General features: G+C 38.7%; 1 protein-coding gene across 3 annotated transcripts in view; it reads left to right on the top strand.

Annotated features, from left to right (window-relative positions):
* The window catches only part of CFAP20DC (CFAP20 domain containing), a 252,459-nt gene that overhangs the window by 186,061 nt on the left and 40,923 nt on the right, over positions 1–25,475 (top strand). For all 3 annotated transcript variants that reach the window (XM_024746270.1, XM_024746269.1, XM_024746268.1), the window contains 2 exons: positions 7,288–7,491; positions 16,911–16,972. In XM_024746270.1, coding sequence (XP_024602038.1) covers positions 7,288–7,491; positions 16,911–16,972 — 266 coding nt within the window. The remainder of the gene's footprint in view (positions 1–7,287; positions 7,492–16,910; positions 16,973–25,475) is intronic.

Raw genomic sequence — 25,475 nt, 5'->3', positions numbered from 1 at the left:
TGTTTTACAACCAGCTTTATATTCTAAACAGTTCAAACTTACTTAAAAGTTATCATCTTCCCACTCCAGAAGCATCAGTTGGCTTGCCTCTGCTGTTTTCATCTCTATAAGCAGCCTCAGTAATTGTTTTCCTCCTGGTTCTTTAAATAATATTTTAAACTACCACTTATTGAATGGCTACTATGCTTGTCCCATGTATAAGGCTACACTTCACCTTGTAGATGGCATATCCTTGAATATAATATAAAACCTGTTCAATTTGGTTTTACTGGATTCCTTCTAGTCTATTATTCTTAAACTCAGAAGATAGATGCTGGAAAATTGCAAATTGTTTATCAGCTCACTTTAAGGTTAATAAGAGATCAGCTATGTTTGTCAGAGAATTCTGTCTGAAAATTAGCAAGCTGACTACCAAGGCAAAATATTTGGAAGTATATTTCTTTTTAGGTCATGGATTAAAAGAGTACTCTATACAAATATAGCACATAAATATAAAGATCTTTTTCTTTAAATCTTTTCGTGCCAAGAAAGAGAGAGCCACATATATAAGATAGATAGCTATTGCTTTGCAAGGAATTTTGCCACTATTGGATTTAATTAGCCAACAATTCTTTACCTGAGACATTTTGAGAGATTATTATTCATGAATAATGAAGTATGGATTGAGTCAAGGGTTGTGAAGTGTCTCCAGGTCACACGCTGAAATGTTTGTGACAGACATTTCAGAGGCAGCATTGGGTCTGGTTAAGCCTATGTCCACGTGAATGCCAGGGAGATCAGCTTGGTGCTTTGTGACCACCTAGAGGGGCGGGATAGGGAGGGTGGGAGGGAGGGAGATGCAAGAGGGAAGAGATATGGGAACATATGTATATATATAACTGATTCACTGTTACAAAGCAGAAACTAGCACACCATTGTAAAGCAATTATACTCCAATAAAGATGTTAAAAAAAAAACAAAAAACCATGATCTAGATTCTGACCGGTTGGTTCTTTTGAATAGCCTGACTCTTAATTTATGCTTTGCAAGTTGACGTAGCATCTCTTAAATTTAGCAAAGGTTTTCAAGTTGTACTGTGGCTTGGTCTTTAAGTTTTGATTTATCTCTTTGTGTGGTGAAGACATGCTGAAAGCTACCGTGTAATTATGAATGAGTTATGAGCTCAAGTATGTGTCACTTAGAGCTCATGTTTGTGGCTTCTGTCTTCTCTTCATTCCCATTGTTAGTGGGCCTGTGTCCCCAATGAATCAGAGCAAATTCTTGTGTGGGTAAGTAGCTCAAGAATTTGAAACAAGTCTTCAAGGAGTGCTAGTTGGAAAAGAGATGCTCTAGAACACTAATTTACCATGAGCTATTAGTATTAAAAATGTCAATATAGGAATTAAACACTGTCTGCAAATAGCAATAAGGAGGAGATTAATCTTCAGATTAAAATGCCGATTAAAGTTAGTTTTGGAAAATGGACTTCCACTTTTCTTGCTGTCGTGTTGAGGTTCAAAAACACTCACAAAACTTCCTAATTACATCTTTAAAACTCTTAATAATAAATACAAGTTTGAAACCACCATGATACTGACTCCCAGCCACATTTACAAACTGCTTTTTTCCCCCATTAAGACAGTCCAGAGTAAGGTGCCAATGATTAATGACTAATCACTTCCTAGGAAATCTCTCTTTGACTCTTAGACTTCTTTACTCTTGTTGGCCACAGAGAAGTGTGCATATAATAAACATATACTTAGACGGATTTTCACAGACTGAACAAACACATGTGACCATCATCTGAATCAAGAAAGAAAACGATGCTAGCACCCCAGAAGCCCCACTGTGCTCCCTCCCTGTCACTAGCCTTTTCTGTCACTATGCCCTCACAACCACCCGCTACCTGCCAAGACTAGTTTTACCAGTGTATGGTCTGTTGTGTCTGGGTTCTCTCACTCAGCATTTCATTTGTAAGATTCAATATATCAGTCACTTCAATATAGTGTCCTACTGTGTGACTCTCACACCATTTATTTATCCATTCTACTGTTGATGGGCATTTGGGTAGTTTCCATTTGGGAGCTATTAAAATTATGCCTTTTGGTAGAATTCTATATTCTTTAACACGACTTGGGCCACTTCTACAAGGAAGTGGAACCATCTGGTCTTATAAGATTTCGGTTAAATTCTAGGTATTTTCATTCTTGTTACTCTGGAACAGTATTACAAATTTCATTTCTAAAACCGTATGTATAAGTAAATAATGCTTTCTATGAATATAAGCTCCATACTTCTAACTACCCCATGTTTTCCTGCCTGATGCTTAGAATATGCTTCTATATCACCCTTCCTGTCCTTCAAGGCCTGACTTAAAGAACATCTCCTCCATGAAGCCTGATCCTACAAGAAGTGACCTCTCTCTTTTCTGAAATGCCAGACTATTTGGTATATCTCCCTTTTCTCACGTTGCCTTCTGTTATAAGAGCCACTATCCCTTTTGTAGTAGTAGCACCTTTTGAGTCTTGGGGTAACTTAAAGGAATACAAAGAGCTGGAAACTGATTGTTAGAACTTTTATTAAGAGTTTTTACAACATGATGTCTCCTATGCCCTAGCCATCAGGCACTGTCACAATGCAAACCTGATTCAGAAAGAGTCTCGAAGATTTTCATAGGCTCCAGAATGAGAATAACGACCCAGTTTTCTCTCAGTTCTGTTACTCTCCCAACCATATAAAATAGAAGGAGGTTCGTCATCTCATCTTATTAACTGGTGTCCATGTCTCACTTTGCCTCTGCACCACCATTGTAAACTCAGTCTTGTGTCACCTACAGTTCAGTAGAATTGGGTCTTATCTGAGGCTCACAAAATTCTATAGGCAGATATTTGATCAATTAAGCTGTTCTGTCTTAAAATCTTTGAGAACACGGATTAGGTGAAGGCCATCAAGTTGAAAGATTATTTTTGTTTGTTGTGTTTTATCATTTTGCTGGAGTTATCAGTTTTCCTTTTAATCATTATCAAAGCTCTGTGTGATTATTAATACTATACCTCAGTATATGTTACCTTATTGTATACTCATTTCTTTAGAACTCTTAATTGCCCTCCTAGATGAAAGCAGGGGCCACATCATACTTGTCTTTGTAACTTCACTGTCTTAGGCTCCCAAAACTGTCTGAAAAAACATCAATGAAAACAAATGGCTTGAAGGCTTTATAAGGGAAGGACTTGCCTGCGAGTCTGAGCACAGCTGAATTATATAGCCTTGAGCCCATTATCTTGCTCCTAAAACAAATCTGATTGATATGTCTCCCCTCTTTCCTACAAGGATATTTTGAGACAAAATTGGGTTATACATAACAGTTTGAGCCTTTAAGAGATAGAATTACATAAAACACTTTGCCTCTCAGGAGTTGCATAATTTAGTTAGATGACATCTTGTTCTGGGTCTACTTTAATGTGAAGACTTTATAGCAAGCCTTCTTTTTTAAAAAAATTAATAAATGATTTAGCCTTTCTGGTGATTTTGAAATGGTTTAAGAGACTGCAAATCAAGAATGTATCAAGGGACTGTTAATTACCTCTCTCTGCCACCAGTTGCTCTATTCATGACCCTAGAGAAAGTTGCTTCTTTCTCTCTGCTCACTTTTGGCTGCCCCTTCCAGGGTGTTGTCAGAATACATTTTACTGTTGTATCAAATAAAATCATGGAAATATAGAGTTTTAAGCAAAGTTAGCACCACCAGTTTCTAGCACATAAAAAGGTCTCAGTAAGTATTTGTGGGATAAATTAAGGAATGATCAATCCATTTCCACTGCAGATTACTGCAATATTCCAGGCACGTATTTACTTCCCCACCCTCTGCTTCAATACCTCTGGTGGTGGAGAGAGTTCACTCCCTATGAAGGCCGCTCATTCCATTTGTCAACAAATTTAATTACTATCACATGCCACCTTAGACTTCTGTGAGGCTTTTTCTAATTCTACTGGGCAGTTGCATCTTAGTCATATCTCTTGTAGTATTGATCATGATACATTATAATACCCCAACTTATAATACCTGTTAGGTCTCCCTTTCTAGACTGAGCTCCATGAGGACAGAAATATGTCTCATTTTCCTTATACTCCCAGCTCCTAGCATAGTACAGAATGGATGAAAGGGGCCAAAGAAAATGAGAGGAAAGAATAATAATAACAGGGAGAATATGTATTGATTGCCAACCCAGAGGTCTCCTAAGAGGGATGTACTCACCCCAGAAGAGGTGTATCAAAAAGAATCAGCTGAGCTTCACACTATTTACATTTATTTCTTTAAGTTCAACCATTTTCATTTCTATTTTTTGTGTGTGTATGTTATATACCATACATACTATTTTAATATAGTTGTACGTTTGTTTAATTTTATAAATAAACATATATTGGAAGGTATACACTCAAACACGTTCTGATAAAGGCACAAATCGTTAAGTTTGGAGACACTTAGTATAGCTATTTGTCAGGTACTATGCTAAGCATTTGATATACATTATTTTAGTCCACCAAAAATCCCATGAGGTATACACTATGGTTCCATTTTATAGATTAAGAAACTAAGGCACAGAGAGATTAGGTGATTTGCCCAATCACATACAGCTGGTAAATGATGAAACCAGGGCCTGGACTCAGATATGTGTGGCTTAACCACTGCAGCATTCTCTCTTGTTTTTCTGTCTTAGCATCTAGGGTTGTACCCCAGGCACAGTATAGGCTTGTGGATTAACTAAACAAATCAGATGGCTGAATTAATCATACTAAGTACATATAAAAGCTTTATTCTTAAGAAAAATTTTGAAAATAAAATTTCCTTTTTCATTGTAAAAGCATGTATTGTCAGTGCAAGCCAAATAACATACCTATGTGACACGTTAGAATGTTTAGTTCCATTTCTTGACAGAAAAACTGAAGTGAAGGACAGCAAGTCACATGTTTACTATTGATCCCAAAGTCAAATGGCTAGTCTTGATTTCACATCTGATTACTGAACTACTTTTTTTAAATTGAGATATAATTCATGTACCATAAAGTTCAGGAGTTTTTAGTATATTCACAACATTCTATAACCACCACCACAGTCTAATTTCAGAACATTTACATCACCCTAGAGAGAAACCCCATACCCATTAGAGATCACTCCCCATTCCCTCTTTCCCCAGTCCCAGGGCAATCACCTGTCTCTCTTCTATCTCTATATATTTGCCTTTTTTGTATATTTCACATAAATGAAATCATACAATCTATGACCTTTTGCTTCAGGCTGCTTTCACTTAGCATAATGTTTTCAGGGTTCATCCATGTTGTAGCATGTATCTTTATGGCCAATAATACTCCATTGTATGGATAAACTAAAATCCATTCATCAGTTGATGGACATTTGGTTGTTTCCACTTTGGGGCTGTTATGAGCATTGCTGCTATGAACATTTTGTGTGTAAGTTTTTGTATGCACATATATTGTCATTTCTTTTGCATATATCCCTATAAGTGAATCGTTGGGCCACATGGCCCATGTTTAACATTTTGAGGAACCACCAAACTGTTTTCCAAAGTGGCTGCACCATTTCATATTCACAGCCAGTGGTGTATGAGGATTACAGTCTCTCCACATCCTCTCCAGCACTTATTACTGTCTATCTTTTGTATTATAACAATCCTAGTGGATGTGAACGGTACCTCATTGTCGTGTTGATTTATTTTTTCTCATGACAGTGATGTTGAGCGTCTTTTGTTTATTGCTCCCCTATGTCTCTGGAATTTAAATTATTTTTATTTTCTTCTTTTTTAAAGTGTTTTTCATTGGAATATAAACTTTGTTTTTCTTCTTGTGATATCTGTTTTGTCCCAAGAACTCTCAAAGCATATTAAATACTCATGAAATCTCTTATTAGAGATTGCGTGACTTCTCAGGGTGCCAAGCTGCTGGAGCCATGAACTGTACTTTCCAGGAAATCTCCACATCACATTATTAGATTGCAAGCTTTCATAACCCCCAAGTTATGATGATGATAATGCTTTATTAAAAAGCTTTTAATGTCATAGAAACACCAAGAATTTTTTTTCCAAATTATATTTTCTTAACTTTTTACATCCCTATGAGGCAGAAAAGAAGGCAGTAGCCATCTCAAAGGGTCTTCCAAGAAAATGAGTGTAGAGATTTGAATATCTTAAAAATTCTAGTATGTCATGGAAAAAAGCTTATTGAGCATAATCACTGATTCTAGATGTACCAAAATATTTCGAGATTGTTTTCAAGTTATATGCCAGTCCTGGATGTAAATCACACTGCTCATTCATATGTGATGCTAACATTTCAGCAATGTTGAAGTTAATGTTAGCTACCAAATTTGGTTGAAGCCAGAGAGAAAGGAAAGGGCTTGAAAATTCCATATGCCAGTTTCTTCCCTGTACATTGAAATAATATTTATACTAGCCTCTAAAGATTTGTAGTAGTAGTCTTGACAGATTACACATTTAGTGAAGTCCGTGTGAGTGTAAGGGTTTATGGTAGCTCCAAGGTCTTTCTGGCTTTCAGACCTTACGTGTTCTTATCTTCAGTCCATATTTTATTTGATGGCTTTTAACAGCACTAATCATTCTCAATCTTACTGTAAGTTGAATTTATTTGCTCATAATGTTCACACTGATGAAAATGATCAATTCTCTTGTAAACTGGACTTTTTTATGGAAAGTTATTTTTCTTTTTTAGAAACTGCTTTAAATTTTTTTTATTTAGTCAATCCTCAAATACTGGTTGGGCACCAGATGTGAGAAATACAGTAAGACAGTCATGGTGCTTGCCTTTGTAGCACTCATAGACTACCTGTGGACTCCAGAAGCAGTTACATAACTGCAATTGTGATAGCGCTAAAAATGAACACTCTAAGATTCGGTGAGAGCACACAATGTGGAGGAACTGATCCAGTTTGGGGTTGTCAGAAAAAGCTTTTCTGAGGAAGTGACACATAATTTGGGCCCTAAAGGATACCTAGGAATTAGCACACGGGGAACTAGCATGCACACAGGCACGAAGACAAACATGAGTTCGATGCTTTTGAGGACCTAAATGAAGTGTGACTGACACGTCAGGAGGAAAAGACAAGGCGAGTCAGCTGGCATAGGTATCATATAAAGGCATATTAAGGATCTGGGCCTCTGTCCATCGGGAGCCATTGAAGGGGTTAAGGCTTTAGAGTAGCATTTATTGGTAGCCCATAAAATTAAGAAAGGCCAAGTGACCCTTTGCTGTGTCACTTTCTTCTCTCTTGGTCAGGAATATGACTGGAGAAACTATCAACCCAGCCAGATGAGTGAATCCGAGTTGCAAATGCTAGCAAGCCTACGGCGGCAACAGAACGAAGAACTGGAGGATACTGGGGCTCCCCATGGCCTGAGCGCATCCCAGGTTGACAACTGTAATGTCAGCATAAGTACCAGCAGCGATGACACAACCACCTGGAACTCCTGCCTGCCACCTGTGAGTCCAGGGTTTTGCATCTTTGTTTACTGCCTTTGTCACAAAGCCCAGCCTTGCCTGGGAAAACTAGGGCCAAATGAGGACACTGCTATGAAATCTATTCTGAGATAGTGTTTTAAGTCTGGGGGCATTGTCTTGTCTTAAATCATCTTATTTACCTTCAGATAAGGTATTTTCATTGTGTGGTGATATATAAAACCATACATTGAAAGAAAAAGAATAATTTTACTGTAGACTCTGGGTATCTCATTGTATCACCACCTCCTAGCACAAACTCTGGCACATAAAGCAGGCTCAACACTTGTTAAAGAAGTGTCTGTTAAATGAACAAACAGAAAGGAGGAGACTATAGATACATGAAGTACTGGTTCGTATATGGCAGCAGCAAAGAACCTTCTGTAGAAGTCACTGGATTTGTGCTGACTCCTCCCTGTGCCTAAGGGCCATATGCTTCAGCAGCTTGTATTTTCCTATATGTTCATACAGTTAAAGCCCTTTCAAATATGACCCATCATTCTCTCTATAGACCAGCAGACTGCCTGAAGCAGGCCAAAGTCTTCCTGTTTTTCAGGTGAAGAAACTAAACTCTGGGCTCAAGCTTCCATACCTGGTCAGTGGTAGAGCCCAGAGCAAAGCCCAGTGTCTTGACTCAGTCCATTCTCCTCTATGATCCTCAAGGATCGTATGGTTTAATTGGAGAGACAAAGCAGAAACATCCACGGAACAGTCCTGTGCAACGTAAGAAATGTCATGAGACAGAATAATAAAATCATTATTATAATGTAATTAGAGCTACCATTTCTTTAAGCACTTGAAAACATTTTAAGATCTCCATAGGCCGAAGGAACATTTACTTATAATGCTACATTCAACATCAGATCAAACATATTAAAATGCACTTTTCATCCAACAGTAAATATAACTTTTTTACCGGACAATTTTTGAAAGGAAATATAAAATGATGCAACTTTGATTCATGCTTATATACAATTACATAAAGGTTGAGTTTAAGTGTAGTTGATGGTGGATATGTTATGTTTTAAGTATTTAGTTAAATATCAATTTTTCAGTTTTCTTTTTCTATTTTAAAGTAAATTTTTTTTCCAGATCTCCAACTTCTTTGTAGATGTTAGAAATCTCAGAGGCCCTGACACTGAGCCTTGTGTTTCTAACTTACTCCTTACTGCTATCCTATGTGGTAAGCTCTATCGAGTTCCCATTTCCAGATGAGAAAATTGAGGCTCTTGAGTAAAGTGACACAGAACTAGTTTGGCATGACTCTCAATTCTAAGCTTCCAAACACCATGATATGGTGACTTCTCGATCTGTGACTTAATTGTCAAATGAGTGCTACCAATATCTAGCAGAAGTTGAGATTTCTGCTTTGGAGAGAACTTACAGGTCTTCAGGGAGGAGGAATTCAAATTGGTTCTAAGTAGATGTGGGGGGAAAAATGATATTAATTTTTCCTCAGGGTTCTTTTTTCCCACCTTGCCCACTTTCCAGGTTTCTCTTGCCTTACTTAGTTGTGCTTTCATTAAACTGAATGATCAAGCATACATAACACCTCAAGCAGCCTTGGTCCCAAAGAGTATCTGCCCACCCAGCAAAAATACCCCTGTGTGCTAGTTACTCAGAGTATTCTTATAGCCAGAGCTAAGAACATAAGAGTAGGTTGCAGATTTTTGCCAATGCAGTTTGCAATGGAATAGAAATATTCCTTTCTTATAAAAAATATTTCTTAGCAGTCATTTAAACCAAAAGTAAGAAAGAGAACAGTGGCCTCCTGAACAAGGTCATTCTGTCATGAAGTAGCTCAGAGACCCAACATTACAAAGAGCAAGCTGAGAAATGATTATTTAAGACTGAAAAGGCTGAACTCTTGGTTGCCCTGGGTACCATGTCCTCATCATTGTCGTGTTCTGGCAAGGACTGAAGTCCTCATGCATGACGACTACTTTGCTCTAAAAGTACACAGCCAAAAATAACCATTGGTAATGAACTTAATAACGCCTCTGTTTGACCAAATGAGAAATTGAAACCAGTCTATTTTTTTAGACAGAGAAAATCATTGAAAAATCTACCTTTGGTATTCATAAGATATGTTTATTATTACATCAAATTCAGTCTATTTCAATGTTGGAACTATCACCAAATGGAAAAGTGCATTCCTTAATGAACCCTGCATCTTGTTGCTCATATAGAGCTTAAATAGAGCAATTTACAAGAACCACTATGGTGTTTCTGGGAGCTCATGACTTTCTCTTTAGAAGTTGTACCAGGGCAGTGAAAAAGAAGAAATGAAAGAGGACATAACTTTATCACAGTGATATCCTGCTTTTCTTGTATCACAGTGATGGCATCATCCTCCATGCTGATCCTCCACACTGAAACTTCAACAAGAAATTTGGAAGACATCTCCATTTCTCCCACTGCTTCATTTCCCATACCCATGTGGTCTCCAAATCCTGAGAATCCTCTCTCCTTTTTACATCTTAACCCTCCCTATCTAATACCATAGCCCTGGCATTTCATTTCTTATCCAACTTCCTTCAGCAGTTTCCTAATACTAAGGTACCTCCAGTCTAAGCACTGTAGCCTGATGGTCAGGAGCATCGACTCTGAAGTCAAATAGCCAAGGTTCAAATCCAAGCTGTGTAACCTTGTAAAGCACTTGGCGCTGTATCTGAGACATAATAAGCAATTAATAAATTAAGATTAGTTGTCATTATTATTCACACTAGTTATCTTTCTAAAGCCCTGATCTGATCTGATCTCTTCCCTGCATGAACTCTCCATAACTCTCCATTGCCTCTTTAGCCTGGCCTGCAGGGCCCCCCGTGATCTGAGACCTGCCCCCCTTCTAGGCACATCTCTCACTGCTCCCCACCTTTCACTCCATCCTTTAATCCCAGTTGTAATTCCCTAAGGGCACTCTGCACATATCCTTGTACCTGATTATCCCTTAAGACTTAGCTCCAAAGCCTTCTTTAACCCTTCTCCAGGCCTCATTGAGAGACACAGCTTCCTTTCTGCCACAAGAGCCAGGATTATCTCCATGCTAACTCTCACCACAACCTAGCTTATTTGTCCCACGTAAATTCACTCCACGTATTTTTTTTGATTGGTACAATATGCTATGGACTCCGAGTTCTGAAAGGAGCAGAACTAATTCTCTCCTTTAACAAGATAACCTCCTCTTTGTGCTTTTGTTTCTCCATCACCTTGAATAGGACTTGAAATGAATTTTTACTTCCCGCATAATCACTACCGATCCCCCACCCAACAAGACTGCTGCATACTCTAGCTACACTGCAGCTTGCCCATCACTGTCATTCCTTTTGTCCACATCATGTCAGTGATGCCATTGCCCATACCCTTTCCTCTGCCTGGAGACCCTCCATCCCTCTTCTCTACACTGAACACTCCTGTTTTCCAAGGCCCGACTCAGATGTCCCAGCTTCATGAAACCCTCCCTCCTGCACAGAATTGTTTTCTTCCTTCTCTGGTTCCCGTTATCTTCAGGCTCAGTGATAGCACTTACCACATCAGGTAACCATTATTAGCGATATCCCTCAGGCCTGGCTGTGATCCCCTTGAAGGCAGGACTGGCACAGAGCAGACACAGGACTGGCACAGGACTGGCAGCCAGCACAGAGCCTGGCATGAGGTCACGCTCAGTAGCAGCTGGTTGTTAGTCATTGGTTGAATGAATCAATGAATAATATTAAAAGATTCCTTTTTTACTCTAAAGTAAGGTCGTTTCATCATAATTCCAAAATAAACATCAGCTGTGCTTTGCTTAAATAGGTCCTGAATGATGCTAGTAATATTTTACATTTAAGATTTGATAGATGGATATTAAATATACACACAAAGAAAAAAATCTCCCTCTGGGGAGGACTTGGTGATCAGTAGTTCAGAAAGAAGATTTAGGCAGGTCACATTCAGTTTGGCATCTTTACCTAATGACTTTAGAAACACTGCAGTCAAACCAGGAAGCCAACGCAGAGCAAAATGCAGTCTTTAGCAAAATCTATTGTGTTTACTGCAAGCTTTGGTTTCTCAGCTTTCCTCAGCATCTGTACAGTTCAGAGTAATATGTACTGTTTAAAAGGTGTTTAGATATGATAAATTAGTCATTTTAAAGTGTAATTAAATGTAACCATATTTCTCATAGCAAATTGGCTTTTGTAGGCATCTCTTGCTAAATAAATCAAGCCTACTGAGAAAACCATTGACCTTTGACAGACAAATTTTTCAAAGTTTCCAACTTAGAACCAAATTCAATTAAAACAATGCTTTACAACTTCTGTGGAAACCAGGCTACAAGTAATCAATTTTGGAGGGTTCTGTTAGGAGTAGCCCTCGTGAGATTTATTCAAAAACTGGGCTCTAGGCAGCCTTAGGAAGAAAACTAGGAATTAGTTATAATGGATTCTTAAGTGAATTTTATTTTGGTGAAGGATTTTGATTGACAGCATAAAACTATGTCTTGAGGGGTGTGTGTGTGTATGTGTGGTGTGGTTTCTTTTTAGGAAGAGGAATAGTTGTTAATAGAAACAGCTTCAAGTGATGACCAAAAGAATTTAGACTCTGCATCAGCCAACCTGGGCTCAAATCGCAGCTCTGCCATTTGCTAGCACAATCACTTATAAAATGGGAATAATAAAGGCCCTTCATCGTGTTGGCATGGTGGGAATTGAATGTGTACATGGAATGCGTGTGCCCAGTGCCTAAAAGAGTAGGCTCACGCTAACTGTAATATGCTGCTCCCCCAAAGATGTTCTCCTCAAAGGGCCACTTGAGTGGTCAGAAAAGATTTCTAGGATATTTTCCCTTTTTATCACCACTGAGGGCTGTAAGAATGAGCAGAGGTTCTGTTGTGCTTGTTTTGATGTGAGCTTAACCATTAGAATTCAGACTGACCCCTCAGAGCTTGACAAATAAACTCACTATTTCAATATTTCATTATTTCTCAGTCCCACCTCTAACCTAGATTCAAGAAAAGTATGCCTCATATGCATGCTACCCTGTCAGCAGATGCCTCAAAGCCATCATTCCTTCAAGTTAACAATTCCCATAACCTAATTAATCAAGCATGTAAGACTCCTCAGCTTGTTAAAAAAAAAAAATCCTCACATGTATCCATCAACATGGCACACTGCAGAGCATGATATCTGGAGAAAAACAAGGCAAAATGCACTTAATAGGATTACAGGCATATGGTGAGGTTCTCTAACAAGTTATTTATGGTCTTGATTAACCTTGCAACATCTTTGCCATTTTCATATGTTTTACGTAACAACAGAAAAATATTGCCTTTACCTTTTAACATGGCAGGATTATCTTATCTCCTGTCCTTTAATTTAGCCTTCAATTCTCTCCCTCACCCCAAAATTTCTAGCAGCTTGATTATGGAAAAGCAAAGCTTTTTGTGCTCCACGGCAGTTAATTTCACGTGAGTGTAGTTTTTCTGACACTAGTGCATAGCAACAGCGCCACCAAAAGGACAAGGTCCCAAGTTTCTAGGATCTGTTCGATTTTTTGGCTCATCAACATATCATGTTTTACACGGTGATTGCTGGTTGCTAGGTGTCCAATATGTAACACATTGGCATTTCAAGCTCTTTATAGGTAATAGGTCTTAATTTGTTCTGGTCTGTAGATTCATTAACTTCTTAGCTCTCTTTGGGTATTAGTTTTCTTTTAATGGTCCTGAACTAAAAACGTAAGTAGTTGATTGTGCTAAGCTGCAGATAAATCAGATGAGCAGCTGTTCTTTATACCACAATAGAAATAATATACAAAAATTAATATCAGAGTCAGTGTAATTTCTGTGCTGTCAGGAGAAAATATTGAAATGTGCGAGTTGTTCTGTGTTTAGTGACTATGAAAGTCACCCCATGAAATAAACTTTTCTCATTCTTAGAGTATTGTCTATTATATCTTATGTTGTCCCAAATTTAGCAATGTGGCAAACTTATTTTCTTTAATTTTAAATATATAGTGACATGTCATAAGAATGAAATCAGATTAATTTAATTTATGGCAAGGAGATAGTCTTATATATATCAAATAAATGTATTTCAGGACTACTTTTTCTTCCTGCCATTAACTGAACTGAGTTTGTCATACTTGTTATTCAGAAACTTAGGTATTCACCACTTTAGGTGAACCCCTGAGCTGGGTTAAGCACTACAGCTTACTGGTTCAGAGGGTAAACTACGGAATCAGACTGCCTGGGTTCAAATTCTGGCCCCACTATTTCCTGACTGACATGACCTTAGGTTAACACCCAGTGTCTGAATCTCCTCCTCTGTTAGATGGAGTTGTTAATCCTATCTATTTCATAAAATTGCTGTGAGGATCAAATGAGATAATACCTATCAAGGTTTTAACACAGAGTAAGTACTCAATAAGTATCAGTTACTGCTGTTATTATTGTTGTCATAGTTATTTGTAGGAGTTAGTTATTATTCCTTTGCTGCTTCTTATGGAACTCTCTAAATGCGGCTGAATTCCAAAATCAATTTTATTTTTTTAACTTGTGCTTTCATGGAATGTTACCTACCTAGAATAGTAGAAATAGGTTTACTGCCGCACAGGCACAGAAATGTATCTATTCCATTCGTGGATGGGGACATCTGGCTTCAGAAGCCCATCTGTTCCCCCTACCTCCACCCCACCATGTTCAGAGAGCTTTTAGAAGCCATTAGGCACGTTCCCGTTTATTCTGATTTGGGCCTGGGAAAGCAAAATGACATCATTGAAGTGAAAGCTCTGCCCTTTGAAAGCATCACAGCAAAGTTATGGGAACTGAAATATCTTGAAGGAGCCTTTTAGCTGCATCACTGCCATATCCCTTCCTGTCCCTGAGTCTGATTATGAAATTAGGAGACATGTACAGAGAAAGGGAACTGGGATCACCCAGTTTTGTATTGTACCCTCTTCAAAGCAAGACTTGCATCCTTCCCCAACAGAGTCATTAGCAATTAGGGTTTATAAGTCAGTTTACAGCAGTTACACGTATGAGTCAGAATGCTCTGCCATGATTTGCTATTATTCAATTTAAATTGGCTATTGAATAAAATATTTGGGGGTAAACACTTGGTAATTAGTTTTCAATAGTAAAACTTGAGGAGTTGGATATTCAGAGTGAGTTCTACTACCCTACAATTATTTTTAACTGAATTTTTTCATTTACTTTTCTGTCTATTCATGTCAGCCATCCTTACTACTTCAAAAAGTTTCCACTGATTATTTTTCTCTTTTCTAACACTTAAAAATCACTGTGAATGTGAATCTTTTATTTTAGTGTTCTTTTGTACTGCTTGTTTCATTGGATCTGTTTTATATAAACATGAGCAAACATGAAAGGGCCAGTCTATGTAGTCTATGTAAGAACTCGGTCACAAACCAAATAGGATTCTGTAACCATTTCTGTTCTCCAGAGACTGGAGTAAGTCATTGGGAATAAGGGGGTTAGGGACAGGTATAAAATACAATTATCAGTATAAAATTAAGAAAATGGAAATTTACCTGAATATCAGGACTGTGATGCATAGAGAGTTATTTAAATGCCTGTAAAAGTAAATAGGCAGAGATCCATTCACTAGAGGCCTGAGTACAGGTGAAATTGTGGACGAATACTAATGAATGTATTATCAGGAGTGTTTCTGCACCACTGTGAGTTTGTCTGGAGAACCTAGTCCCCTTGCTTACTAATTCCTTTTTTGCTGTGAAATAATAAAGCCTAAATCATAGAACTAAATTTCACTTGCAAATTGCTGGAAGTCTTATTTCTCCAGTGAGATCAAGTATGTCTTAGGACATGTCTTTCCTTCCACTGTTCTCCCAGCTGTTTTTTCTTATTACTGAAATGGTGATGCACTGATATTGGTTCAATTACCAAAGTATCTGAGTACATTCAAGTTCATGGGGCATCACAGATAGGCTAAGTGACTGTGATTATTAGACAGGGTGTTTGATTTAAATTAAAGGAACACTTCCAAGAGATTATTTATAGAGGAAGACAGTTTAAAGAATTCCCATCACCCATATCATTAATATTTTAGGACCCATTAAAATAAGGAATATGTGCCTTTTATGTACAGGCATCATTGCTACGCTGTTTTCTTCAGTTGGGGTCAGCACTATGGGTCCACATTATGGCTGAGAAAACCTTAACGCCAAACCCATTAGGTAAGGAAGTAACAGAAGCCCTCTAAATGCAATTCAAAAATGTGTACCAAATTCCAAATTGTAATAAAATGAAAATGTTAAAAATGATTTTCATATTAGAATTACATGGTTGTTAACCACATAAGAAAAATACTTTGAGGTGATATTCAAAAAGAGAATTTCTATCAGATATAATGAAATTTTCTCCCTTTATAGAACAAAGGAAAAACATCAAGTTCCATTGGAGGCAAGTGTTTAAAGCTTGCGTGGAATGAAGCTGTTTACCTATGTTTTGAAAAAGGTAGTAACTTAAAGATTTCTTGCGGAGGGGGAAATTCAGATTTCATATTTTTGTCAGGTATTGGCATCACTTTTTTCAGTTCTCTGATTAATGCTTGAGGTTTTATTATACACTCAGGGAAAATGACCGCCTTGACCTAAGATTTACATGTGTAATTCCAATAATGAAAATAGAGGACTTCCCTAGTGGCACAGTGGTTAAGAATCCACCTGCCAATGCAGGGGACACCGGTTCGATCCCTGGCCCGGGAAGATCCCACATGCCACGGAGCAACTAAGCCTGTGTACCACAACTACCAAGCCTGCGCTCTAGAGCCCACGAGCTACAATTATGGAGCCTGCACACCACAACTACTGAAGCCCACGCACCTAGAGCCTGTGCTTCACAACAAGAGAAGCCACTGCAATGAGAAGCCTGTGCACCTCAACGAAGAGTAGCCCCCGCTCGCCGCAACTAGAGAAAGCCCACACACAGCAGTGAAGACTCAAAAAGAAAATAGAAGTTATCCTTGCAAACTTAGTAACATTGAGATATAAATATATATATTCTATATCTCCGGGTCTCCAGGTCATTGCTGATACTTGGTATATACAGCATTAGTTCCAGGAGATGTCTTGTTTTGTTTTGTTGTATCTGGAAATAGCAACCTTTGTTAACAGTATAAAAATTCCACAAGGAGGAGGATTCCACACATGAACTTTAATTACGCCATAGATGCTGTCTAATCCAGTGACTGATAACCTGTGTTTTCTTACATATACCACTTTGTTACTTGCTGGGTCTCCCAAACAACCTTCGACTTTTTGTAAAATAAACCAGCCCCTTCTTACAGGTTGTTTCTCAGGAAAAAATTACAGTAATGAGAGTGCATGTGAAAGTACCTGTAAAGAGCATTATGCTGATTAGTACCTCACAAATGTTTTGTCTTTTACAGCCTGTCAACCAGGGTCATCACTATCAGAAAGAAATGAATCCACCTTCTCCTTCTAACCCCCGGTAAGAATCATTAATAAGCTAAATTTTTTTTAAGATTATTTAGGAATTGACTGTGCATTTTTCTTGGTTTCATGAAATTGTTTTCCAAACTTCCGAAAGGCTTCCAAAGTTCTTTTCTATAGATGTTTTAATTCAGCCTACTTTTCTTAATCAGACTATGGTGTCATGGTTAATAGTGTAACTAGGTTTAAATAGCACTTCTGCCTTTTACTAACTGTGGAACTTTGAGAAAATCATTTAAGTCAAAGTAATTCAGGCATAATAATTACCTCGTAGTATTTTGGGGAGGATCATATGGACTAATAATACATGAAAAATCCTTAGCACAGTTCCTGTCACATAGCAAGCTCTCTTTAAGTGTTCATTTATTCAGTATTATTCTATTTTCATAGGTGTTTCATCTTAATAGGTCTTTGAAGTTTAGTACATTTTAGGCATGAATTTTTTTTGTATCACCTGGTGCCTTTACATTCATCAAGATAGCTAATATGAGTTCAAGTGGCCATTCTCTTTTTTCATAATTTCGAAGTTCGTAATCTCAAAATTATTTTATTATTTCAAAAATGTCATTGACACTTGAGTCATTTGACAATATAGAAGAACCTTATTATATTAGGCTCATTAGAGATAAGTGAATCTGAATTCAAGTTTTGAACTATATGTAGTATTATATGGCTTTCTAAAAATAGCTAAATAAGCTAGTTTATCAGTATAAGTCAATATCACTTTATTACTGTTTATTAAATACTAAGAATTTACTGAAAATCAGTCTATCTTGGGCTCCACCCACAGGATCTTAGTTATCATAAGATTATAATAACTAATTATCTAATTAGTTATTATAATAACTAATGCACCCCATTATCTAAATGCATCTCATTATCAAGCTCTCTCACCTGAGAGAGACAGGCAGAAGGAATTTGTTAAATAAGAATACAGGGCTGTATCGTGGAAGCCAAGGGCAGCCAGGCCTCAGGAGGGATCTGAAATGAGGAGCTAGAAAGCAGAGAGGCAGGCAGGCAGTATCCTCACTCCATCTCTGTTTGCTTCTTCCTATCTGCTCAGTTCTTCTAAGCACCAGCTTTCTTTACTTCTCAGTCACATATAGCTGTCTTGAGTTTACATATTACATTTCAAAATACATGCTGAGGCTGACAGTCTGTGTCTGAATCCCAGTTCCTACTTTCCAGGAGAAAGAATGTGATTGGCCTAGCTTGGGCCAAGTATCCACTTCTGGTCCAATCAGCAATGAAGAGCCAACCAACCAAGCCATGTAAAATTAACATGGCTAGCAGGAAACCACATACATGGTTTACAGGACTTTTAATGGGGTCCAGAATATTCATGACATAGGTAGAGTAAGTGTTCTTTATTAGTAATCTCTTCTACGTGTGTCTGGTCTATATACTTGATCTGGTCATTCTTGCATGTTACCTAGTAGGGGAAATTGTCACTGTCATAATAAATGTGATAAGGAGTTGAAAACTGAGATTGTAATTTCAGTGTATATAAAAAGGTGTTTAAACATTCTTCAAAATAGTTATCTCTTGATATGCATATATGTCTCTTGCAATCTTGCAGCTCATCTAGATTTGACCAATAAACTCTTTATCTATATATGAATAAGCTTTCAACGTAATTGGAAATCCAACTTTGGTCCAAATTATAACAGTCACGACTTGTAAGCTGAGTAAATGAGAGTGATGGAAAGTGATGTTAGAAAGTGGAGCATTTTGTTTCAATAAAAGGAAAATGGGGACCTAATTTTCATCCTACTTCTGCTACTAACCCAGTGTATGATCTCAGACCAGCCTCTCAAACTGTTCAGACCTAATAATAAGAACACCCTCATATGTAAAGGAAACGATTTCAGTTACAAGCAGCTCTCTAAGGTCACTTACAGATTTATGATTTTGTGACTTTGATGAGACTCATTATAGACTTTCCATATGAAAACCAGTTCCACTATTAAAGGGAACACTGCCCTATATAGGAAACATACCTCATATTATTGGATTAATTAATTAATGTTTAGATGTGGTAGTATTTGATTTTAAATCTCTTAAAATTTGATTCCCAAAGATAGAATATAAGAAAATTCACCAGCTAAACAGACAGCATATTTTATTTAACCAATTAAATGTTCATTCATTTATGAAATATTAATCTACATTTTCACATAATAAAATTAAAAGCCAGATTTCAAAGCAAAAAGTAAAATGCTGCCAGCACCATTTTCCAGCGGGTTATCCACCAGTTTCCTAGAAAATTATTATGTGGCTGTTCAGAAAATCTACAGATTACATGGCTTAGCTCTTGGCTCATAAATCCAGTAGCTTGGAGAATTGGCAGAAAGGCATTATTGGACCATAAATAAAGAAGATGATAAAATTATGAGGTCAGCATAGATCATCATATAAAAATGGGATAAACTGAATCATGCAATACATGTGATTTAATTTAAAGTTGAGAGCTATGATTCTTCTTAAGATTTGTGTTGTATTTCTTATAAATAGTATCCCATGCTTTAGACCCTACAATACAGAACTTTAAAATTAAGCTTTGAAGTTAAAAGATACTAATAATGACTATTGAAAAAATAAGAAATGAAAAGGTAAGTCTCTACGTCTACCCCCTTGGATAAACAAGCATCTTGCCTGAAACTTGTTGAAAGTTTGGTGTGCAGAAGCTCTGAACAGCACATGAGAAGCAGGAAGGCTCTAGATTTCCTGAATTAAGTGTTGTTGTGATCAAAATAATGCAAACCTGACGGGGATCGGGGACATGTGTGTGCAGGTCCTCCAAGGGGAGAGTCTGATGGTGCCCTTTGGGAGGTGAAATGGCCACGTTAGCTTCAGTGAAATATCTGCAACTACTCCAGAGACCTAAGAACCTAAGATTTGTAAATTATATGGACTCATACTCACATATGTACATATTTAGAGAGTCAACTTTCAGTTAGCTTTATTAATACAACAGAATAACCAATATCCCCAAGCTTTATTAATATAACAGAATAACCAATATGCCCAGTCTTTTATTTACATTTTATTCTGGAAAGATTTTTATTTCTGTACCATAATTACCTTCTTAGTTTTATATATTGATGAGTAAAGTTAAAGATAGTATGCAGTCCACGAAGCAGACAAATTTGTGTTTTGAAAAGTTATCTCTAGGGTAAAAATGGCTAAAACTCTGCATATATTCATATAGTGGTTTCCTTAAAGAGTTCACTTGCGCTCATAGGGCAATGCTTGATATTGGATGGAGGGTGGGATACAATGTTAGTCATTTCCTGAGAAGTTTGCGATCTGGGGATTGAAATACACATGGTTCACCAAATCATATTCCCTTGTGTGTCTAGATTTGCAACAAAGCCATTTCCCCTTGCTTTGGTAGGCATGGGGGACGGGGATGATATTTCCCACTCTTTTTGCCTAACATTCTGATGGACACTTAGCATCTCAGTTGCTGGGGCCCTTGCTTCCATTGTTCACCCACACTGCATCGTGGGGCACTGACAGCTTGTATGACAATGTGCAGAAATGGCTAACATAATCTAATACAATTTAAAGGAGTGTTGGGAGGAGGAAACAATTTCACAGTTCATTCATGTTGAGAAATGTTTCCTAGCATGTAAACTTACATGCTGCCAAACTGAGCAAAATGGATGCTGTTCACAGTCTTCAGTCATTTATTTTAAAATGCTGTCTATTGGTTTGCGGGGTTTAGAGCTGTCCCTTAGGCACATCTACGTATGTGTTCATGGAGATTCTTCAGAACAGCTCAAGATATTTTAGCTCAGGAACGGGTTTTATAAAGTAAGCTGTGATTACATTCTGGTTGTCTGTTCATATGGATGGAGTCGATAACCAGTCTTGCGTTTCAAATGATGATTACGCTTGCTATTTTTATAACTCATTGGTAAATTAAGGGGGGGAGGAGGGAAGGTAGTCAAAGGCTCTGTAAGGTTCCAAATGTTTATGGAAATAAACAATATAGAAAATAATTCTAGACTGACCAAACAGTCATGAACGGCATGGTTTTCTTTCTAACCTGTTTGCTTTATGATTTAACATTTATCCATAATTTTTTAAAATGTCCTTGCAGATTGTGTTAGGGCTTGAATCCTTTGCAGCCTTGCCACATGTTTGTGCGATATGAACATACTTATAACTATCATTATCCGATAAATCCCTGTAGACTTTGACAGATGATTAATAATCACTGACCTCGATTCACACTGGCTCAGCCGGCCTGACCGAGGCGAGCTGGCCTGTCACTGTAACCTACAGGCCCTGCTCTGGACTGATCCCGGTGGCTTCATTTATCTTTTCTCTCCAACAGTCAGGAGATGAGCTTCTCTTCTATTGCTTAAGGTTTTTTTCCCCCACCAACACAAGAGAGAGGAAATGTATAAACAAAATTAAATACAGAACTTGTATGTCATTTTCCTCTTCAAATGATTAAGTTTGGATGATTTTAAAACAAGTCATATTTTTAACAAATATTCCTCCTTAGACCAAAGCACAACAGAGGTTTTCCTGATTAACTGTGCACACAGTTTCTCTAAATGTAGTGTTGTTGTTTTCTACTACCTATATTTTGGCATTAAATCTTAATGATTTGTTTGTAAAACCAAAGGCATCAGTTTTTACTTTCATCATTTCTATTGTTAGGTTTACCGAGGAAAAGCTATCCATATTGGTGCCTCTCGTTTCATAACCCCCTTCCCACAAAGTCACACCTGCTCATTGTAGGGGAGTGACTTTCCATACTCAGATTCCTCAGGTCTGATTTAAGATCCTTGACTGAGGACCTGTCATGCTGTTTTCCAGGTTCCCTGGGGACAGAATGGTGTCTCTCCTCCCTGTGATGCTCAGCACAGCCTGGCTTGGGTAGGGGCTCCATCAGAATGTGAGCTGAGGGAGGGAGCAGGGAGGTATGCCCACATACCATGGAGAAATGAAAATCTTCATCCTAAATATTAACCAGTTAAGTTTCAAATATTTTCCTACATCCTTGCAAGAGTTTCCCCCTTCCTTTTCTGAAAATGGAAGGACAATGGTATTGCTTTATCCACTACCAGGATAAAATTGTGTTTTGTGAAAGGCCCTTGTTTGGACAGAGTTTAAATGTGATTTTCATGTATGTTCCACTCCCTGCCAACCCAGAGATCCATAGACACTGGTAACCATTAGAATGGCCCTAATCTTTAATACATAATATAATATGTATTATTTATACAATCTCTTTAATAATAGCTTCCAATACCTTCTATATTCTAATGACTCTCAAAATCATATGTCCAATCCTGACCCTCCTCTGAATTCCAGACTCATCTCTCCAAGCTGCCAATTTGACAGATATCCAATCCACTTGGATCTCTAATGTATACCTCAAATCCATTGCCAAACATAACTTGGTTTTCTCTCCCTCTACACACATCTGTTCTTTCTTCAGTTTTCTCCATCTCAAAAATGCCACCATCATCGCCCTTTTACTCAAGTCAGAAACCAAGAGCATTCCCTGGTTTCTCTCTCTAACCCACCCATGTCCAGCCTCAGAAAGTTGTACTGGTACACCCTCCAACCATAGTATATGCCAAGTCCAGCCAGTGCTGTCTCTTTACTACTACAATCCTAGCCATGTTGCCATCATCCCTCACCTGAACAAATACCATAGCTTTCCACCTGCTTTCTGTGCTCCTTCGGCCCCTACAGTCTATTCTCCACTCAGCAACCAGAGTGGTATTGATACATCTAAACGGGCCTGAAGTGTCCCCCCGTGTAAAACTTCCCAAAGGTTTCCCTCTGCTCTTAGGGTCAAGTCGTGCTCCTTATCCTGAATGCCCACCACTCAGACCGTGTTCTGTACCATTGTGTACCTTGCTCACTATGGATCAAATACCACCGTCCTGCCTCATTTTCTCAAATACTCCAGGCTTGGTTTCACCATAAGAGCTTTGCATGAGATGGCCCCTCCGCCTGTCATTCCCTACCCTAGAAAGGACATAGCAGCCTCTTCCTGTCTTTCAGGTCTCCATCTAAATGTCATCTCCTCAGAGAGCCCCTTTCTTAGCATCCAACCTGAAGTAGCCCCAGGCAGCCTCATTACATTATCTTTTTCGTTTTTACCGTAGTACATTTCACTACCTGATATTTACTTGCTTGTTTCTTGTTGTACACACACACACACACACACACACACACACACACACACACACACCTCCAGAATATGCTAGAATGTAAACTGCATGAACATAGGGCCTTTATCTCTCTTGCTCACTATATCCCTAGCTCCTCAAACAGTGCCAGGCACAAAGGAGACACTCAAGAAATGTGTGCTGAATTCATTAAATCTCACCTCACAAAAATGACTTTCCCTCATCTCTCTACACTAGCTGCATTGTTGTGTACTTAACTGTTAGCTGGAACCCAGGAGCACCTGTATACTTTTCTCCCTTGAGGGTGTCTGGAACCTGGCCCTGTTCCCACTTGTAATAAATGAAATCTCTCTCATGTATTTGTTTTAAATGATCCCTTAGAAGATATGCACAATCTGAAGTGTCTGGCGAGTGTATCATTTTAAAACTTTAAATAGAGACTTTTGTATTGAATTTGAGAATTTTCTCTGTATTCTTACTGAAAGTTGCTTATCCGTATTTGCCTATTCATGCCCATTTCATGGAGAGAGGGTGCCAACGGCTAGAAATCTGCTTGGGTTGGCACTGCTGTCGAATGTGTACTTAACCCTCACCAATTAACAGAATCTGGATAGGCAAATGGAAATGAAGAAAAAAAGTATATATGTATATACAGAGAGAGAAAGAGAGAGGACGAATCTGAGCCTATGGTGCAGGTACCCTCTTGACCCAAGTGACTCCCTGCCCTTCATGCTTCTGGAGGGGTCCTCAGTTCACTGGTCTAAACTTCACAACAGACTTTAAAAACACCTGTATAAAGAGACTCAGCTGGGCCCCTTTCCTCCCCAGTCTACAGCAAAGGCCAGGCTTTAGCCTCTCTAGCCCTGCCCCAGTGAAAACCCGAGCTAAAGTCACCCTTGGTAGCAAATGGAATCCCTGGGGAATCATCCTTCTTCTCCCCTCTGACCACTCTGAACCTAGGACCCCGCCCTACACAACTTTAGGACCACCACTTCTCCTTGGGTTTCAGAGGACCCAGCAATTACCAACAGGGCCAGACAGCTGGCAGTCCCTGCCCCATACCTTCTCTTTCCTCCTCTGCTCTTGGCACTTGGCCTGCCCAGCCCATTTTCATTCCTGGTTTGATCATTTATTCTACCAGAGCCCATTAGCTCAAGAGTGCGTACCTGCTCAAATCACCCTGCCCCAGGCCCTAAGTACTTGTCACCCCAGAGAACTGGGTACCACCCCTACCCACTGGACCACTATTTCTTTGTATTCACTCTCTCCACTTGTTCATTCTGGCCCTGCCTGCCTGGGCACCTGCCAGTCCCCTCTGCAGCTTCTCAGTTGACTTGCCTGTGTGCTCTCTGACCAGGTCTGTCAGGCCACTGGGGCTTAGCTCTTCAACCCAAGTCTCCTAATTTTCCAGCTGTACTCCATGAGAGAGGCTTCTGCCATTAGGGCTAAGGGTATACTCATCAATATTTTAGGTATTGTTATATTTTCCAAAATTACAAATTCACAAAACCCATTTGCACAAGAGTTTCAGAGCAACAGATTGCATCTTCTCCTCCCACCTCCCCAAAGCTTCTACGTCCGAAATGATGGGTCCCTGAAGAATCTTAGCACTTTTAACTAGCAAAATTTGGGGCTCCTGCGATTACCCAGGCCTCCCCATTCACTGTTATCCATCCATATGATGAACTCAGATTATCTTTGGCCCAGGGTCCAGTGTAAAGAAGGTAACTACTAAAGCAGTTATTTACCATTCCAACTTTTTACAGTTTCAGCTTTTAATTAAAAGATTCAGCTTCCTTTTCTAGAGTAATGAGCACTTTTTAAAAAAAATCGAAGTACTAATTCTAGTTTCTAACATTCACCTCTATTCTGTCTGAGGGGGAGGAGAGAGGAATGCAGGGTGAGGTCCAGGATAATGACGTGAACCTAAGATATGGAAGACCATGATTATGGTTACATGGCCACAGCCAGTCACATCCGTAGACTCACTGCCTCACCATTCACTTTGTAACCTAACGCATAATAGCTTCCCTGGTTGTTTAAACATGAAATGACTGAGAGTGTGTTGCAGTTCGTACCTTCAGTAACATTCAGTGAGTATTTTGAAGCACCTACTATGTGCAGAGCACCGTGGAGAGATGACTTTAACATTCCCCCTGAGAGCTTGCAGTCTCCCAGCACAGGCAGTCCACACCCTGCATATCAACAAGGCTGTGTGTGAATGCTTTAAGAAAGGTGCCTCGGGGTGTGGGAGCATGGACCAAGCCTGGCACACAGAAATCACAGCCTTTTCCAAACCCGGTACCCACTCACAAACTCTGCTTTTGTTGGCAGTTG

This window comes from Neophocaena asiaeorientalis, unplaced genomic scaffold (assembly GCF_003031525.2).
Source record: "Neophocaena asiaeorientalis asiaeorientalis breed wild unplaced genomic scaffold, Neophocaena_asiaeorientalis_V1.1 scaffold251, whole genome shotgun sequence".
In the NCBI taxonomy this organism is placed as follows: Eukaryota; Metazoa; Chordata; class Mammalia; order Artiodactyla; family Phocoenidae; genus Neophocaena; species Neophocaena asiaeorientalis.
The sequence above is the reverse complement of the archived record's forward strand: the minus strand, read 5'-3'. Positions and strand labels throughout refer to the sequence as shown.